This window comes from Asterias amurensis, chromosome 4, assembly GCF_032118995.1.
Source record: "Asterias amurensis chromosome 4, ASM3211899v1".
Classification (NCBI taxonomy): Eukaryota; Metazoa; Echinodermata; class Asteroidea; order Forcipulatida; family Asteriidae; genus Asterias; species Asterias amurensis.
In genome coordinates, this window is record NC_092651.1 from 9,720,264 (window position 1) to 9,741,463 (window position 21,200).

The 21,200-nt window shown below is 36.9% G+C and overlaps 2 protein-coding genes across 2 annotated transcripts in view; one reads left to right on the forward strand and one right to left on the reverse strand.

Annotated features, from left to right (window-relative positions):
* The window catches only part of LOC139936530 (uncharacterized), a 54,020-nt gene that overhangs the window by 9,184 nt on the left and 23,636 nt on the right, over positions 1 to 21,200 (forward strand). Inside the window, exon 2 of the mRNA XM_071931365.1 lies at positions 2,993 to 3,082. The gene's annotated coding sequence lies outside the window, so the exon portion shown is untranslated. The remainder of the gene's footprint in view (positions 1 to 2,992; positions 3,083 to 21,200) is intronic.
* On the reverse strand, positions 10,077 to 20,921 carry LOC139936378 (uncharacterized). The gene is made up of 3 exons (XM_071931186.1): positions 20,214 to 20,921; positions 17,100 to 19,353; positions 10,077 to 13,478 (listed from the first exon to the last, which is right to left on the reverse strand). The coding sequence occupies exon 3, from the start codon at positions 13,445 to 13,447 to the stop codon at positions 12,617 to 12,619; it is 831 nt and encodes a 276-aa protein (XP_071787287.1). The 5' UTR covers positions 13,448 to 13,478; positions 17,100 to 19,353; positions 20,214 to 20,921; the 3' UTR covers positions 10,077 to 12,616.

A 21,200-nucleotide genomic window follows, 5' to 3' on the forward strand; every position in this document is an offset into this window, starting at 1 on the left:
GCCGGTAAAATCTTAAACCAAGTGGATGACAACATTAGAACATGTAAGGACAGAATCTGTTTATGTCCGTAGTAAAAATGAGACCGTTAAGTAAGCATAACGCCCTCACTTTGCTCCGTGATCCTCGATTTTTGTATTGTTCTTTTCAGTCGTGGGGAGTCATAGAGTTGTAGGAGTCCTACAATGACCAATGTGATGCTGAATTGAAATTATGGAATTCTATATTATTTAATTGCTCACAGTTTCTATTGTACACTGTTGCCAGTCCAACAAGCTTCACACAAAATAATTTCCAATAAATTAAACCAAGTTTACCTTGGAGAAGATGCTATTAGGCAAACCAACGAGCTTTGCACACGGTTACGTGCAACGTCGGGCCGAGCACAAAACAAACCATTTACTTAGTCTCGTTATACACAAAATTAGAACTATAATTCTGGAAAGGAAGAATATTCCGGAGTTTGTAACATGAGACCTTACCGGTGGCTGACGTTGCCAGTAATGGGTTAACATAGTTTGACCAATATTCACTCGATGTCATGTGTTTATGGACGGAAAGCATATGGTTTTACATTGCCCTCATTGTAATGATTTTGCTGCCAATATTTTCAATAATAATCTTCCGAAGAAGCTGCAAATCCCTTTATTTACAACCTCAAATTATTTGATGAGAAGGGGTAGCTGTCAGCTACAAGTCGAACTCCGCGATCTCCCTTATCACAGCCCGACTTCACGCCGTATACAATGCAAAAACCACGGCGCTTGCGCTCGCTCAAACCTCAGTAATTTACGTAGTCTAACCATAATTTCAAAAGAAATCTGTTTTGTAGTAGAATACTGGAAATATCAAACATCATAAAAAAAGCTATACTTGACTATGACCACCAAAATCCAAACAACATTACTCCCCCCCCCCCCCTTTTGGTCGCAAGTTTCAACGGGTTAAAACGCTTTCCAAAACAGTGTTGTCAAAACCTTCTCATCAGCTCATGTTAATTAATAGTTTAGCACTTTTATAACAGTGGGAATCTAGCAACCTAGACTGTAGCCGGTAAAATCTTAAACCAAGTGGATGAAAACATCACAACATGTAAGGACTGAATCTGTTTATGTCCGTAGTAAAAATGAGACCGTTAAGTTGGCATAGCGCCCTCACTTTGCTCCGTGATCCTCGATTTTTGTATTGTTCTTTTCAGTCGTGGGGAGTCATAGAGTTGTCCAATGACCAATGTGATGTTGAATTGAAATTCTGTAATTCTATATTATTTAATTGCTCACAGTTTCTATTGTGCACTGTTGCCAGTCCAAACAAGCTTCACGCATATATTTTTCAGTAAATTAAATCAAGTTTACCCTTGAGAAGATGCTAGTTGCAACGACGGGCCGAGCATTAAACAAACCATTGACGTAGTCGCTTTATACACCAATTTAGAACTAGAATTCTAGAGTGGAAGAAAATGCACAGAAGCTAATTAATGTGCAACAATATAAGAAAACTGTTGCATCGCCAACGTGCCCGCTGGCCCTATCCCTATTTATGAGTATTTCCACGCTAATAACAACTATACTTCTTTTTCAACATGACCTGCCAAGTCCAAGACTATGACCACCAAAATCCTGAACGTGGCGTTGCAAAAATTACACGTTGGCTTTATCACGAAATGATTATAGCAGTTTCTTAGTAAGGAAAAAACTAGGTTCCTGAAAATGTCCTTCAAGTCGTAAAGTAATTCCCAGTGGAGCCGCTAAAGTTGGTTGTATAGCGCTGTTTATCAGACTAAAACACTGTCCCAAACAATTCCCTTTGTCAACAATACCTTCTCATCAGGGTATAATATTATTTAAGCATTTTTAGAAGAGTAGGGGAAACAGGTATATATTCACATTAACATATATTATACTTGAATGTACGTCCCTGCATAGCTCCACAGTAAGCGGAATCGTGAAATTAAACCATGTATTTTATTGCCATCGCTAAGCTGACTCCACGAATTAAAAACTCTGGCTTACAATCTTAAATGTATCATTTCATTCTTGCAATTGTTTTTCAAGAAGTCCGGATTGAGATACGTATCATCTTGAAGCGGCTTAGTTTCCCATCAGACATACTGACCTTCCAGGCCCCTTACTCCCGGTCAAGGAAATATTGTCGCTTTTTGAGATTCTTAGGGCAGAAAATCGAATAATATTTAGATGTCTCGACTAGATAGTCGTACTTTTTTGTGACCGTTAAACTGACATAGCGCCCTCACCGGGCTAGGTCATTATCCATTGTTCTTGTCGGTGCTTTTTGTTCAAGAAGTTGGTGGAGTCCCATAAGGTCCAATGTGATTTGGACTTTGAATTAAATCTCATTCCAACGGAAATCCTTCGCACGGCCTCCATTGTTTTTTCCTCTCAGCCTCGATATGAAGGTTCGCATAACGAGTGCAAAGATTGTTGTTTATCAGAAGTAAATGAATAAATGGGAAATGTACTTTGTAATGTGTAGGTTATACGCCGACTGTATGCGTGTGTGTACTTCTGTAAGATTTAACTTGTCGTCGACAAACATATTGTTCACGCCTTAGAAGGAAACAAAACAAAATAAAGTTAACAATAATTGTGCTCATCAACAAATCAATACTGGGCGACCCTTCATATCCTTATTCGTTTTACCAAGATGTAAACTCATGTGGTAGGCCTACTATTTTAATGAGTTTTTTTAACGTAATGTTAATGGATAAACCTTTATCGGCTTTCCCTCTTACTAGGTTGCAATACAACAGATATTCTAACAAGATCACTCATTTACAGAGTGTAAAACAATTCAAGTTTAAGGTTAAACTTGCACTGCTAGTATTTTTAACCAATTGGATAGTTAGAAACTAGTGCCACCATTTGTTTGTTTCTCTACTCTGAAACCAATTGTAATCAAACCGAGGCTGAAAGGGAAATTTGTCTGGTCCCTTAGTTCTAACTTCACAATCCGTATGTGTTATTGTTATTGCAGTCAGGAACACCGGACGGTAAAGAAAGATGGAAGCTGCTTCGATGGTGGCTCAGTGGATTGACATGTAGGTTGCTGTTGATACTTAAAGTGGTAAGTCAAACAAGACTTTTTATTTTACAATATGAAAGCCCCAATTAATTATACATCTAGTCAATATTGAATGGTTTGGAAAACAACCGCATGACTTGTTTTTTTCCTATAGTGGCAATCACTTTCCAACATGCGTTCAGGGACTGTGACAATTTAGGGGCCTTAACGGCTATGTGTAGACTCATAGAATCCCATAATGACACTGCTATTATTCTAGGCATGGGAATTATATAATACTACAAAGGATGGTTGCAGTTGGCATTGTTCTGATGGTAGTAGTCAATCTGTACAAGTCTGAAATCGTACATCACCCTATCGTAGCTTGGTATGCAATAGGTTCATAGGTGAATAGCATCCAGTGCAAAAGTATTGTATTTTTAACAATGGTCCGTTTGCCAAGTGCTTCTGCCAGCTCGTCATTGCTTCCCATAGCTATGCCAACCACTGCGAGAACAGAAAATACACTTTGGCTGGTCTTTTCTTAATGGACTGGCTAAAGGTATTTTGACCCTTAACCTCGATAGAACACATTCCTTCTATAAATATCACCTATGACCTTTGTTTACACCGAAAAGGGACATAAATTAATTAAAAAATTGTTAAAAAGCGTTTTAAAAAAATGCGTTGTAATATTATTGTTATAGAGAAGCGTGCTTTGTTTGTAAAGCAGATAAAACATTAAAAGAGGGGAACCAATGCCTATTAATAAAATCTTAAAATTAATTGCAAAGTTAACACATATTTGTACACGTAAGCGTGCGCTCTTCCCCAAACAAAATGGTCATGTTTTTTGCTGCGAGGGACCCTGTTCACATAGGAACCGTAACAATTTTTTTAGGATAATAATCTTTGAAAAATAATTGAATATTGAGTCGTACAGTTAAGCTTGCCTTTTAATTTAAAAAATTTCATGAAAAAATAATAACGTTCAGTTTAAAAAAACAAAAAATTGTTCTTAAAAGCTTGGACTACGTTTTAATATATTTTGTTGTCACGAGTATTTTTATGCCTCGAAATAAATGTATCTAAACCTATATTATGAAAGGGCTAATGCCTGGCCCTTTCTCGTTCAGTATTTGACACTTTCATTTGCTGCGAGGGACCGTGTTCACATATAGGGACCGTAAAACAAACTTTTTTGTATATGACTAAAGGTTGCCCGAACTTAGCATTGTACTGGTCTGGTCTGTTATATAATGTTACAATGGTGTGGTTGCCGGTTCCTTCTAGCTAGTCTTTGCTTCGCATAGATATGTAGATCACTGCCAGTAGTACGAAAGGCACTTTGGCAAGATTGGATAGAATAACAAAAAAGGAAGAAACCAGTGTCCATTGATAAAATCTGTGAAAATTAACTGCATACACAAATATTGAATTGTACGGTTAGCTTGCCCGTAAATTCTAAATTTCATGAAAAAAAGTAATAATAATAATTTATTGTTTTTGTCCTTTTTTTCATAAAAGCTTGAACTACGTTTTAATATATATTTTGTTGTCATGGGTTTTTTTCTGTTGTTAAATAAATGTATCCAAACCTATATGAAAGGGATATTGCCTGGCCTTTTTTGTTCGTTTTTTTGACACTTTCATTTGCTGCGAGGGACCGTGTTCACATATGGGGACCGTACAACAAACCTTTTTTGGATATGATCAAAGGTTGCACGAACTTTGCATTGTACTGGTCTGGTCTGTTATATAATGTTACAATGGTGTGGTTGCCGGTTCCTTCTAGCTAGTCTTTGCTTCCAATAGATATGTAGATCACTGCAAGTAGTAAGAAATGGCACTTTGGCAGGCTTGGATAGAATAACAAAAAATGAAGAAACCAGTGTCCATTGATAAAATCTTTGAATATTAATTGCATAAAAATATTGAATTGTACAGTTAAGCTTGCCCGTAAATTTTAAATTTCATGAAAAAATAATAAATTTCAATGTTTTCTTTTGTATTTTTTTAATTCTTAAAGGATTTAACTACGTTTTTTAATATTTTGTTGTCATGTTTTATTCTGCCATGAAATAAATGTTTCCAAACTCATGAAAGGGATATTGCCTGACCCTTTTTGTTCGGTATTTGACACTTTCATTTGCTGCGAGGGACCGTGTTCACATATGGGGACCGTACAACAAACTTTTTTGGATATGACTTAAGGTTGCCCGAACTTAGCATTGTACTGGTCTGGTCTGTTATATAATGTTACAATGGTGTGGTTGCCGGTTCCTTCTAGCTAGTCTTTGCTTCCCATAGATATGTAGATCACTGCCAGTAGTAACAATAGGCACTTTGACAGGCTTGGATATAATAATAAAAAAAGGAAGAAACCAGTGTCCATTGATAAAATCTTTGAAAAATAATTGCATACAAAAATATTGAATTGTACAGTCAAGCTTGCCCGTAAATTTTAAATTTCATGAAAAAATAATAAATTTCAATGTTTTCTTTTGTATTTTTTTAATTCTTAAAGGATTTAACTACGTTTTTTAATATTTTGTTGTCATGTTTTATTCTGCCATGAAATAAATGTTTCCAAACTTATGACCCTTTTTGTTCGGTATTTGACACTTTCATTTGCTGCGAGGGACCGTGTTTACATATGGGGACCGTACAACAAACTTTTTTGGATATGACTAAAGGTTGCCCGAACTTAGCATTGTACTGGTCTGGTCTGTTATATAATGTTACAATGGTGTGGTTGCCAGTTCCTTCTAGCTAGTCTTTGCTTCCCATAGATATGTAGATCACTGCCAGTAGTACGAAAAGGCACTTTGGCAGGAATGGATAGAATAACAAAAAAGGAAGAAACCAGTGTCCATTGATAAAATGATTGAAAATTAACTGCATACACAAATGTTGAATTGTACGGTTAGCTTGCCCGTAAATTTTTAATTTCATGAAAAAGAATAATAATAATAATTTATTGTTTTTGTCCTTTTTTTCATAAAAGCTTGAACTACGTTTTAATATATTTTGTTGTCATAGGTTTTTTTCTGTTGTTAAATAAATGTATCCAAACCTATATGAAAGGGATATTGCCTGGCCTTTTTTGTTTGGTATTTGACACTTTCATTTGCTGCGAGGGACCGTGTTCACATATGGGGACCGTACAACAAACTTTTTTGGATATGATCAAAGGTTGCACGAACTTAGCATTGTACTGGTCTGGTCTGTTATATAATGTTACAATGGTGTGGTTGCCAGTTCTTTCTATAGCTAGTCTTTGCTCCCCATAGATATGTAGATCACTGCCAGTAGTACGAAATGGCACTTTGGCAGGGTTGGTTATAGTAACAAAAATAGGAAGAAACCAGTGTCCATTGATAAAATCTTTGAAAAATAATTGCATACAAAAATATTGAATTGTACAATTAAGCTTGCCCGTAAACTTTAAATTTCATGAACAAAAAATTACTTTTAATATTTTTTTCTTTATATTCTTAACAGATTGAACTACGTCTAATATATTTTGTTGTCATGTTTTATTCTGCCATTAGATAAATGTGCCCAAACCTATATGAAAGGGCTATTGCCTGGCATTTTTTTGTTCAGTATTTGACATTTTCATTTGCTGCGAGGGACCGTGTTCACATATAGGGACCGTACAACAAACTATTTTGGATATGATCAAAGGTTGCCCGAACTTAGCATTGTACTGGTCTGGTCTGTTATGTAATACTACAAAGGATGATTTCAGTTGGCATGGTTATGCAGTATTCAATCGATAGAACTCCGAAATCGTACAGCAATAGGTAAACACCTATAGGTTAGCCTGTCGGATGTGGTATGCCTTGTTGGTTCATTGTGAACGCCATCTATTGACGAAGTATTGTTTTTAAACAATGTTGTGGTTGCCAGTTCCTTCTAGGTAGTCTTTGCTTCTCATAGATATGTAGATCACTGCCACTAGTACGAAAAGGCACTTTGGCAGGATTGGATAGAATATCAAAAAAGGAAGAAACCAGTGCCCATTAATAAAATATTTGAAAACAAAGTATTGGGTTGTCAAGTTAAGCTTGCCTTTCAATTTAAGAAATAATGAAAAAATTAATAACTTTCAATTAATGTTTTTATTTTTTTATATTTTCAAATCTTAAACTACGTGTAATGAATTTTGTTGTCATGTTTGCCCGTTAAGCTTGCCCGTAAATTTTAATATTCATGAAAAAAACAATATATATTTTTTTTATTCAATTCTTAAGAGATTAAACTACGTTTTAATATAGTTTGTTGTCATGTTTTCTTTCTGCCACAAAATAAATGTACCCAAACCTATATGAAATGGATATTGCCTGGCCCTTTTTCGATCAGTATTTGACACTTTCATTTGCTGCGAGGGACCGTGTTCACATATAGGGACCGTACAACAAACTTTTTTGGATATGATTAAAGGTTGCCTGAACTTAGCATTGTACTGGTCTGGTCTGTTATATAATGTTACAATGGTGTGGCTACCAGTTTCTTCTTGCTAGTCTTTGCTTCCCATAGATATGTAGATCACTGCCAGTAGTACGAAAAGGCACTTTGGCAGGATTGGATAGAATAACCAAAAAAAGGAAGAAACCAGTGTCCGTTGATAAAATCTTCGAAAATTAATTGCATACAAAAATGTTGAATTTTGTTGTGCATTGAAGCTTGCCCGTAAACTTTAAATTTCATGAAAAAAAATAATAAATTTTAATGTTTTTGTTATAATTCTTAAAAGATTGAACTACGTTTTAATATATCTTGTTGTCAATTTTTTTTCTGCCACGAAATAAATGTACCCAAACCTATATAAAAACGCTATTGCCTGGCCCTTTTACGATCAGTATTTGACACTTTCATTTGCTGCGAGGGACCGTGTTCACATATAGGGACCGTAAAACAAACTTTTTTGGATTCGATTAAAGGTTGCCCGAACTTAGCATTGGTCTGGTCTGGTCTGTTATATAATGTTACAATGGTGTGGCTACCAGTTCCTTCTAGCTAGTCTTTGCTTCCCATAGATATGTAGATCACTGCCAGTAGTACGAAAAGGCACTTTGGCAGGATTGGATAGAATAACAAAAAGGAAGAAACCAGTGTCCATTGATAGAATCTTTGAAAATTAATTGCATACAAAAATATTGATTTTAAATTTCATGCAAAAAAAATAATAAATGTTAATATTTTTGTTTTAATTCTTTAAAGATTGAACTACGTTTTAATATATTTTGTTGTCATGTTTTTTTTCTGCCACGAAATAAATGTACCCAAAACCTATATAAAAACGCTATTGCCTTGCCCTTTTTTGATAATTATTTGACACTTTCAATTGCTGCGAGGGACCGTGTTCACATATAGGGACCGTACAACAAACTTTTTTGGATTTGATTAAAGGTTACCCGAACTTAGCATTGTACTGGTCTGGTCTGTTATATAATGCTACAATGGTGTGGTTGCCAGTTCCTTCTAGCTAGTCTTTGCTTCCCATTGATATGTAGATCACTGCCAGTAGTAAGAAATGGCACTTTGGCAAGAATGGATAGAATAACAAAAAAGGAAGAAACCAGTGTCCATTGATAAAAAAATTGAAAATTAGTAGCATACAAAAATATTGAATTGTACAGTTAAAGCTTGCCCGTAAGTTTTAAATTTCATGAAAAAAATAATAAATGTTAATTGATGTGTTTTGTTTTCGTTCTTTTTTTCTTAAAAGATTGAACTACGTTTTAATATATTTTGTTGTCATTTTTTGTTCTATTGTTCAATGAATGTATCCCAACCAATATGAAAGGGCTTTTGCCTGGCCCTTTTTTGCTCAGTATTTGACACTTTCATTTGATGCGAGGGACCGTGTTCACATGTAGGGACCGTACAACAAACTTTTTTTGGATATGATTAAAGGTGGCCCGAACTTAGCATTGTACTGGTCTGGTCTGTTATATAATGTTACAATGGTGTGGTTGCCAGTTCCTTCTAGCTAGTCTTTGCTTCCCATAGATATGTAGATCACTGCCAGTAGTAAGAAATGGCACTTTGGCAGGCTTGGATATAATAACAAAAGCGGAAGAAACCAGTGTCCATTGATAAAAGCTTTAAAAAATAATTGCACACAAAAATATTGAATTGTACAGTTAAGCTTGCCCGTAAATTTTAAATTTCATGAAAAAAAAAACTTTTAATGTTTTTCCCCTTTCTGTTCTGAACAGATTGAACTACGTTTAATATATTTTGTTATCATGTTTTATTCTGCCATTAAATAAATGTACCCAAACCTATATGAAAGGGCTATTATTGCCTGGCAATTTTTGTTCAGTATTTGACACTTTCATTTGCTGCGAGGGACCGTGTTCACATATAAAGGGACCGTACGACAAACGTTTGGATATGATCAAAGGTTGCCTGAACTTAGCATTGTACTGGTCTGGTCTGTTTTGTAATACTACAAAGGATGATTTCAGTTGGCATGGTTATGCAGTACTCAATCGATAGAATTCCGAAATCGTACAGCAATAGGTAAACACCTATGGGTTAGCCTGTCGGATGTGGTATGCCTTGTTCATTGTGAACGCCATCTGTTGACGAAGTATTGTTTTTAAACAATGTTGGGGTTGCCAGTTCCTTCTCGCTAGTCTTTGCTTCCCATAGATATGTAGATCACTGCTAGTAGTAAGAAAAGGCACTTTAGCAAGCTATAATAACACAAAAAGGAAGAAACCATGGTTGTCACTGATAAAACCTTTGAAAATTAATAGCATGATAAATATTGAGTTGGTCACTTAAGCCTGCCTTTCTTTTAGTTTCATAACCAAAATAAAACAATAGGCCTAAATAAAAGGTTCAATTTTTAAAATATATTGTTTTGTCATTGGTTTTTCTACTGTAAAATAAGTGTATCCAAATAAATATGGAAGGAATATTGCCTGCCCCTTTTGCTCTTCATGAACAAAATATAATTCAAAACAAAGCTTAACAATTTGAACCACGTTTTAATACATTTATCTTGTAATATTTTTGTTTCTGCCGTGTCAAAGTTGATCAAAACCTATGAGCAAGGGATATTGCCTGACTTTTGTTTGTTCAGTAGGCCCCTAACTGACACTTTGATTTGCTATGAGGGACCGTGTTCACATAAGGACCGTAACAAACCTTTTTGGATATCATCAAAGGTTGCCTGAACTCAGCATTGTACTGGTCTGGTCTGGTCTGTTATATAATGTTACAATGGTGTGGTTGCCAGTTCCTTCTAGCTAGTCTTTGCTTCCCATAGATATGTATATCACTGCCAGTAGTACGAAATGGCACTTTGACAGGCTTGGATATAATAACAAAAAGGAAGAAACCAGTGTCCATTGATAAAATCTTTTGCAATTAATTGCATAATAAATATTGAAGCTTGCCTTTGTTATTTACCTTCATAAACAAACATCAAATTAAAACAATCCTATACAAGTTTGTTCATGTTTTTTTTTTCTGCTGTAAAATAAGTGTATCCAAACATATATGCAAGGAAAATTGCCTGCCCCCCCTTTTTCTTCATAACGAATATTAATTTAAAATAGTACTCCAAATTTGTTGTCATATCTTTGTTTTTGCCATGAAATAAATGTATCCAAACCTATTGATGGAATAATAGTCTCCAAGTGTTCCATGCTGGCTTGTTCATTTTTTAGCCTACTTAAAGCAGCCCATGGGGAAGGCTTAAATATTTGTCTTGGTTTCGAACGCGCCCCTTTCTCAACCCCACCATCATGCAAGAAGCAGTATGTGCAAAAAGGAAGAAAATACCTCAAATTGTAGTTACATACATTCATACATATTACATATTGGGCATATTTTGTATAGCGCCACTACGCCAAGAACGCAGCGCATTACAGATAGGGTACAGCTAATGTTCGACACACTTCTTAAATGTACGAAGAGAGTCAGATTTCCTGATTGAGGTGGAGAGTGCATTCCAGGTGTGAGGAGCAAAAAGAGAGAATGTGCGACTTGATGCTGACTGAAGAAGTTTGATTGAGTTCGTTTCCAGGAATGTTTTCAAATGATTTGTCTGATATGTTACACGAAATACAGGAGATGTGCAATAGGGCCCGTACGTAGTGGAATAAAATGGCGATTTTATCGTTTATTTCATAAACTTATACACGACAACAGATGGACAAATTAAACTTTATCTGGTGTATACAATCTTACTAATCTGACAATGATACGGCCGGCCCAATTAGTTGGATTTTAGCTACTTTTCGGTGTAGACCTAAATATTGTTGTAATAAACAGTACTTGTTCTTTTAAATATTATTTATTAAACAATTATATTTATGGGAAATAGTTGGGCATGCCGTATATAGAGCCACGTGAAATCAAGATATTTTACCGTGAGGATAAACTTTATAGACACAGGACACTAATGGTAATTGTCAAAGACCAGTCTTGGAAGTCACCTGGAAGTGGTATTTTGTCAAAATAAAGCCTTTGTCACTAAAATATGTGTTTTGATGAGTGGAAATGAATAAAAAATTAACTAATCTTTGAACAAATTAGTTTCCATGTAATTTACAAATTTGGAAAACAAGCCCGACCCGAGAGGTCGCTGTTCGTGACGTCAATCGAGGCGCGATGAACCGCATGCAGTGCTAACATAAGATAGTGACGCTTGGCACAAGCAAAAACATGGCCTCAAAGTTGAAGCAATACCTGATTTCTTTTTGTTCACGTTGGGCAAATGCTCCTTTAGGTTCGTGTCTTTCATGTACCTTCTTCGACTTCCCCACTAGCTGGAAAAAATGTTGGGATGGCGTCATGTTTTAGAATGAACTTTGCTCTTCATGTCAAAATGTGTAGTGTATTCAACAATTACTCGAAAAATTATTTTATTGTTCAGAAACAATATACTCTAATGTTTGAAGAAGAAAAATAATAATAATTCCTGGTGACTTTAAGTTTGTGTATCTCAACATATGCATATAACAAACCTGTAAAAATTTGAGCTCAATTGGTCTTCGAAGTTGCGAGATATAAAGGAACGGAAAAAACACCTTGTCACACGAAGTTGAGTGCTTTCAGATGCTTGATTATGATACCTAAAGTTCTAAATCTGAGGTCTCGAAATTAAATTCGTGGAAAATTACTTCTTTCTCGAAAACTACGTCACTTCAGAGGGAGCCGTTTCTTACAATAGTTTATACTATCAACCTCTCCCCATTACTCGTTACCAAGTAAGGTTTTATATTTTGAGTAATTACCAATAGTGTCCGCTGCCTTTTACAAAGTTATAAACAAACTTATTTGATAAGTCGAACATAGATTTAACAATTTGTTACACACGTGGTTATTATGTGAGAGGTGTCAATTATTGCTCCCATTAATTTTCAATTCGTATAAACTTCACAATCAGATACTTTCATTGATCAGAAATGCATTATTAAAAAAGGTTATGTGGCTGAAAGAAGAGCACACGTCTTCGTAGGCAATACGTGACACAACCCCCTGGAATCGCACAAGACTCTTTCTGGTTTTACTTTAAAAACTAATAGGCAGAAGCAATGCCCCCCCCCCCCCCCCTACGAAACAACATCAGAAATCTATCCATACTGATTTGGCAAGTACAGATTCAGGTTTCTGAGACAGTTCCGTTTGAACCTTGCGTAGCATCTTTGCCGACCTGGTGGGGGCAGTAGAGTTCGCACCGACTAGGCTTCTATCGCCACCCCGTGATCTGCCGTCCAAACTCGGCAACAAGATGCCCGTTCCGTCCCGGATCAGTGTTTGCTCTAGGTTCCTAAACCTCGGATCGAGAGTCACCTTGGCCTTGGATTGTTTGCGTTGGAGGTAATGGATGAACTCCTGCTCTCGTGCCTCGCGTTTGGCATCGGCATCAGGGCCGTATAAAGGTAGATCTATCCCGTGGAGGCGAGTGTAGACATTCTTGGTGTGGATGTCATCAAGAAAAGGGTCTGACTTGGCTGTCGTTAGAGCTCTCCGACTTCGTGTCTGTCGATCTTCCGGTGAGGGGAAAGTTTTGGTATTCTCCTCCTTTATGTCGAGCTGCGTGGAGCTCCGTTGAACCCGTCCGAATGGCCGTCTCGCCCTCACATCAGACTCGGTCATTTTCATCACGATCTCTGGTAGGAAAGACGTGTGGGAGATACCCAGTTCCCGGAGCTCCGTCTCCTTAATCGCCTGCCGTAAAACGAAGCTCTGCTCCTGCCAGGCCAGGAGCCTCTGGGCCCGGTGACGATCCCTCCGGATTCGTCCCAGCTGTTCCGTGAGGAGAGTGTCGGCGAACTTGTTGTCCGTAGACAAGACCTTCTCGATGGCGCTTACCGGCAACGCGCCGTGCCACTTTGAGTTTTTCTTCCGGGGACTGGATCGCTGGGGATAGGCCAGCATTTGTGGAATCTGCATCTTGATCGAGGAAGTTCTTGCATAAACGCTCCTGAAACGCACAAACAAAGTGATGTTAATCAAAATGACTTTACAAACGAAGTTTGACATCAGCACTTTATCGATTTATCCTCCAGAGAGACACTTGTCTAAAAAAGGTCCAGGATACAGTATTTTAAGATCATCAAATATTTATTGTTTATTTTGATTACTGAGACCCTTGAGAGACTGACGAAAACAACTCATGAGTTCTTTGAGTAATGAGCTTTATTTTGAGAGTAGACTTTGAAAGGAACACTACTTTGTACCGGTAATGTAAAAAACATTAGTTTGAAAAGTTCTTCCAAACGCGTTTTTTTCCCGTTGTGGGCTGAATCGTTGCTAAGCCAGCGATGGCCATGCCAGACGTGGAATTCACAGAGGCAAGTAAGATCCATTGTCCTCGGTCTTAGCACTGGTGCCCCTTCAAATGTTTGGCACATTGACTTTAAAGCCGTTGGACCCTTTCGGTAAACGGTATTTTCCAAGGCCCACACTTTGTGTATCATAGCCTTGATCAAGGCGCTACAGCCAGCCGCGATCTGCAAAATCCCAGTCCCCATCACTGAATTCCACCAGTGCACCCCCATACATAACACAGTGCATATAATACGTATACAGCATATGTACACACATACGTACTGTACATGTACATGTACCATCTGTATACGGTACACTTACGGTACATGGGTACTTCCTAAGTAGCTGAGCCACGTGTGCGAGGTTGAAAGTAGAAAGACACGACCGTACTCACGACTACGCTATACTGTTCTCGCTGTACAATGTATGGTAATGTACATTTGTGTATGCACTGCATGCGTGTGCAGCGAACCGGGCCGGGGAACAGTACGTCAACAGCCTTGATCAAGGCTATGTGTATCACAACTTCTATATACAATAACAAATCTGTGAAAATTTAAGACTCAATCGGTCATTGGAGTCGGGAGAAAATAACGGGAAAACCCACCCTTGTATCCGCGCGTTTCGCCGTGTTATGGCATATGTTTATAATAAATCCGTAATTCTCGCTAACGGGAATTGATATTGTTTTACTGTTTTCTCAAAAAGTAAAGCATTTCATGGTACAATATTTCACGAGAAGTCTTTCACCACTACCTTCTTTAAACCCTGTAAGTTATTTGTAAACCTGTGAACTTGTTTTTAATTTTCTGTACCAAAAGGGTCCAATGGCTCGAAAACTACCCCACTTCAGAGGGAGCCGTTTCTCACAATGTTTTATACTACCAACCTCTCCCCATCACTAGTTACCAAGTGAGGTTTTATGCTAATAATATTATGCTGAGTAATTATCAATAGTAGTATTTTTTTTAATGCAGCCGCAGAAACATATCATTATTACCATGTGGCCCTATCGTAATGTTTTATCATCTTAACTACCGTTATCCTTTGATCAAATGGCGTGAATTCATAGCGCCATTTAATCTCATGGCTGTATAAATATCTGTATTTGTTTATCAATTACCCGCTAACATACTTGAGCTCCCTGAGCCTCGTTGCTAAGTATTCTGGAGGAGCGGGTATGTTGACGCTTTGGGTTGTTGTGGATAGGCAATGCCCCCCCCCCCCCCCTCCACGACAACCGAAAATATTCTTTAACGGCACAGGGGTGGATTTCACAAAGGTAGTCCTAACTTAGGACTAGTCCTAGGCAATGCTAAGATATAGGACTGGTCATAAGTCCCTTAGGACCGGTCCTATCTCTTAGCATTGCCTAGGACGTCCTAAGTCCCTCAGGACCGGTCCTATCTCTTAGCATTGCCTAGGACTAGTCCAAAGTTAGGACTACCTTTGTGAAATCCACCCCTGGACACATTTAATAAAGTTGTTAAAGACCATCCGTCGATTTCACGAACTCTTCCTAACTTAAGACTAATCTCATGAAACACATGAGTTAATTTACGTATACATGACATTAGGAATGGACGCATTGAACCCATCCTAAGTTAGGACGGGTTACTCGTCCTAACTCAAGATAGGATTAATCCTAGCGTTTCGTGAAAGTGGCTGCAGTACTATCTCTTGGCGTATCCCATTATATGAATGAAATAACAAACCTGTGCAAGTCTTGACTCAATTGGTCATCGAAGTTGCACGAGAAGAGTGAAAGATAAAGCACCATTGTTGCACAAATTAATTTGTGTGATTTCAGATGCCTAAAAAGGCTTCAGGCATGCAGTCTTTTAACAGCTCATTACCAAGAAAGTTTGTATGCTAATAAATGTTTTGAATCATGCTGAATTGGACCTGTTGTTGTGTTCTCTCACTATAGCAGTTCACACAGAATACAAAACCCGGGAAATTCCCACGCTTATCCCGGGAATGGCCAGGGTTAGCAATTCGAGTGTGAACAGTTCAACCAACTTGTGTTATTGTGGGACGAAAGCGGCTCATGGCCCCGTACTTAAAATGAAATGTTGCTTTCAAATACTAAACTTACATATTTGATTTGCAACCTTTGTTGCAAACTAAAAACCAAGGACACATGGATTTATAATCTAGTTTTTATTTGGGATTTATTTTTCTTTCACTCTGTTTACATTCTGTTATCAGAAACTGTATCCATGTAAAACATTTTCCTAATCTTTTTACAACTTGATTGCAGAACTAAAAACAGACAGGATTAAAAAAGTTCGTTGACGATGAACGTACGGAATCATTTTCCCTTCAAAGATTTTAATAAAACTATAGTTTAATTAACATAACCAAAAAATACGCACTCCCAATCCCCCCCCCCCCCCAAAAAAAAGGAGTCAACAAACAAAGGTACTTGCTTGACAGACACATGTGTAATACTGCAGTAAAATCTCATGTTCATGGATTGATAACATTTTTATATGTTAATATCAATAAAATCTGCAACATAACAAACATAAAACTGTACTTAGCAATTTCAACATCACCATAAATGTTCCCATTACAGAAAAACATGATTGATATTCATTGCACAGAACGATAAATTATTGTATGGGTTTTCAAATAATGAAATCCCAATAATGATATAGTTTATGCCATGCACCAATCCCGACAAAAAACAACAAATTTCAGTCTAAAACACTTTTTTTTTTAAATTGAGAACACTTTCATTTAAAGACATTCGACACTATTGGTAATTGTCAAAGACCAGTCTTCCACTTGGTGTATCTCAACTATGCATAAAACAAAAAAAAACTGTGAAAATTTGAGCTCAATTAGTCGTCGAAGTTGTAAGATAATAATGAAAGGAAAAAAACACCCGTCACACAAAGTTGTGTGCTTTTAGATGGTTGATTTCGAGACCTCAAACTCTAAATATGAGGTCCCGAAGTCAAATTCGTGGAAAATAACTTCTTTCTCGAAAACTGCTCCACTTCAGAGGGAGCCGTTTCTCACAATATTTTATACTATTAACCTCTCCCCATTACTCGTAATCAAGTAAGGTTGATGCTAATAAATATTTTGAGTAATTACCAACAGTGTCTACTGCCTTTAAAGAGCCCAAATCACCACTGTTTGTTGCAATTACCACCATCGATATCAATACAAATAATCATAATTTAATAAATACATGAAAAGCCTCAATGTGTTAAAAATTTAGATATGCATGAAATTAAATATTTGTAAATTTAATACTTACTAAAAGGAAGAATAGGCCAACTTCACTCTGGCAAATTACTTGATTCCAGATTTGTATTCCAAAGACGAAGCGGTGAAATGAGCTCTTCGTGATCAATGAAACGAAGATGACACAGTAAATCTCATTCTTGATTAAAAGTGCTCAAATCTAGGCTTTGATGATGTGTTTTGGCGCACATAGTTTTTTTTAACAATGGGCTCATTTTGATAAAATCTGTATTAGATGTTGGGCATCGATTGTTTGTGGAATGTCAGTCCAGCATCACGTCGAACTCTCCACCACCAATCACACTGAAAGATGATCCACACTGGCGAATACTATATGGGTTTTTTTTTTTTTTCACGTGGCAGACTAATGAATCCTAGCACGTCCTGCTCAATATTATTTCAAAGTTGGAGCATATCAGAATCAGAGGTCAGCAGTTCTGCTTTATCCAGAAGACGATCAGATCATACTGATTGAAACGTCGAGTTGAAACCAATGTTCTTTTTAGAACCACCCAACTCATAAGATAGTCATTACATGGTGTTGCCGCAAACCTGTCAATACAGTTGTAGTTAGTTGTAGTCAGTGTTAGGCTATACTTTTCATGTTTTGTGTATTGTTCCGACTAGCACCAAGCAGACAGTCGCCCCGCCCGGCGTTGTTGTAAACTACTTGGCGGTAGCTACACTGTTATTTCGGTTGTGTTAAATCTTACACAACTTGTGTAAAATTTTACACAACCCCTGTTTACTATATGAACCTAGCAACTGTTGTGTAAACGGTTTACACAACCCCAGTTGTGTAGTTTTTAAACAACAGTTGTGTGATAATTGTACACAATTATGTGTAAAAGTTTTTTACACAACTAGTTGTGTAAACGGTTTACACATTAATTGGTTAAAAATATTACACAACTTGTGTAAAATTTTACACAACCCCTGTTTACTATACACTGTTATTTCGGTTGTGTTAAATCTTACACAACTTGTGTAAAATTTTACACAACCCCTGTTTACTATATGAACCTAGCAACTGTTGTGTAAACGGTTTACACAACCCCAGTTGTGTAGTTTTTAAACAACAGTTGTGTGATAATTGTACACAATTATGTGTAAAAGTTTTTTACACAACTAGTTGTGTAAACGGTTTACACATTAATTGGTTAAAAATATTACACAACTTGTGTAAAATTTTACACAACCCCTGTTTACTATATGAACCTAGCAACTGTTGTGTAAACGGTTTACACAACCCCAGTTGTGTAGTTTTTAAACAACAGTTGTGTGATAAGTGTACACAATTATGTGTAAAAGATTTTTAACCAAGTAGCTGTGTAAACAGTTTACACAATAATTGGGTATACTTAATTACACATCATTTTGTAAGATTAAATTCTACAAAATCATGTGTAAAGTACCAAATTAGCTATTATTGTGCAAACTGTTTACATAACAATCAGTTAATTTGTTTCCACAATTATAGTTGTTCACAATGTATTAATATTAGTTGTGGAACGCCCATTTTTAAGCAAAGTGTAGACACATAATGAGAAAATAATTCAGCAACTTGTTTTTAACGATATTTAAATGAATTTTATTGGTCAAAACTGCACCAATCATACATTCATTCATCACAAATGACAATAAAAATGTGTTGGTCACCAGCCAATATCGACCTCATGTTGACAAAATGGTCCAAGAGAGAACTTGGCCAAGGCCAAAATGCTTTGCGCAATAGCAGGTTTTTAATATTGCTTGTTAAACATGTTTTTTTTATAGAAAAACTGTGAATTTCAAGAGCAACACGCTGTGTCGTGTCACTCAGACAAACTGTAATTTAGTTATAAAATGACACAAAAAGGAATGCAACATGGCAAACAAACTGTCCACTTTTCAAACATCCAGCTTCCCCTTGTAAATACTGTTTTGCAGTCAATTGTTCATTTTAAACTCTCCAATGAAACAAGTTCATCTACTCGGTCCATCCAGATAGTCATGTTGGTAGTTCCAGGGAGCTGGTTTTTGCTATTCTTCTTGCATTTCCTAACAGTACAGGCGTGTATTGAACAGTGTGGCTGATAGTTCATGATTGTTCCACATCCAGCACATAATAATCTCCATAGCTTGACGTTCAGAATCCAACTAGTACTCATCCTTAACTAGTTTGTGCTGTAGCAAGTTCCACCAAGTGAGAAGGATGAATGGCAGTGGCTGGTGCTTCAATACAGGAATGCTGATTATGTAGTGTTGGATATCTGTTACGTGTCACCCTGTTTAAAAAAGAAAGACAACTTTGAAATAGTCTGAATGAACAGATACTTAAAACACAGAATCAAGTAGCTGAGAGTAGGCCTACAAAAAAAACATGAGGGGTCACTAGTTAGTCCCACCAGCACGACTTTAGGTTAGTGCTGATCCAAAGGGCATAATTGTTTTTCTTCCAGTTGCTTTGCATTTTTTTCACAATGTACGTACGAGTCTAAAATTCCCAGCAATGTTTTGCAGTTAAAATTTCTTTGCATCATACCAAATAATTCCATTATACCGAATAAAAAATTTCAAGCCCTAATCGTCAGAAGATATACAAATGTCAATGAAAAATGTTCAAGCCTTCACACACTGCTGTGCATGTGAGACCATGGAGCACCCCGAAACACACGCGGTTTGTCTGTGTGCGTGGTGCACGGGGGGACTAAAAATCAATATTTTTGTACTCTCGTTGGAGATAGGTCGAGTTGACGAAATAGACATGATTGAATGATAGAACTAGTCGGAAAATACAGCAAAACTGACTTGAATAACTAACGTTAAAACTGTCAAACTTATTTTTAAAAGTGTCTGCATTGAATGACCAAACTTCTCATGGGTTGACGTCTCTCTTGGGCCCATTGATCTGACTACGGAGGGTTAACAATCTTATAGTTAGGCCTACATGCAAACTTTAAATTTTCGCTGCACAGTGGCAGCGTTGTAACAATGGCCTTTACGATCCGCGTAACCCGTTGTCATCGACGAGGTAAAAACTTATAATTTTATGCTAATTTACCGAAAGCCAACTGACAGATACCCACACAAAATGGTCCTTATTACGGTACTCTTCGTTCAAACCAGTGAATTGTTATTTACTTACCGCCACAATGAACAAAATCTTCGAATCCTCGCTGCTTTTGACGTCGACAGTAGCGGCAAAGTACGTCAGCCATTTTGTTTTGTTCGTTTTGTTTGCCAAGCAAAAGTACTTCGTGATTGGTTGCTTTTTGATCACGTGCTTCAAAGTTTACACAATAGTTGTGTAAATTCAGTTTTGGAGGTTTTATCGATTTATAATAATTACACAACTAGCATTGTACACAACTTGGAAATGAGTACACAACGTTGTGTACAAATTACACAAGTTGTTTAAAAAAGATTTTACACAACGTTTTTTTACACAGCAGAATAACAGTGTACGGAGCACCGTCTACCCCAGTGTGGTATCCTGGGTCGTGTGTACTTTATCCCCCATACCGTAGATACACAATAACCCATGGATTGTTTGATATGAGGTAATAGAACACTACATGAAAAGATAACTTGATATCATTCAATAGAAAGCTAATAAATGATAGTCGAACCAATCATTCACCTTCCCATTATTATACGCCGATTATATGAAGTACTGGTTCATCGTTTTGTGATAGAGCTCGGATTCAAAGTGTGAAACCCAGGCTATTTATTACCACTTCAATGATGTTTAAAGTGCGTACAAAATACAGTTCAGTTTGAGTTTGGTATGTGCACAGATCATTGGTAGGAATATAGTTGACAACACACATTGTAAAAACAAGTGTTAAGGTTCTGTAACAGATTTCGAACGCGTAAAAGGGTTTAGGTTAAACACTTAGCAGTGTATAGGGCCTATGAGTTGTAATGTAGAGCAGTGGTTTAAACATCAAACTTAAACACTGTGTATAGCAAACTTTGATGTACATGAACATACCTAAACACAGTGCAAACGGCTGATGCGTCAAACTAAACGCGTCATAGTAAAAACTGTAAATATTTGGCGCGTTTAGTTTGACGCATCAGCCGTTGACATTGTGTTTAGGAAGCGTTTAAAAGGTCCTCGGTACATCAA

Excerpts from the sequence above, each read along its gene's own strand:
- LOC139936378 (XM_071931186.1), bottom strand. The coding sequence starts at position 13,447 with ATGCAGATTCCACAAATGCTGGCCTATCCCCAGCGATCCAGTCCCCGG.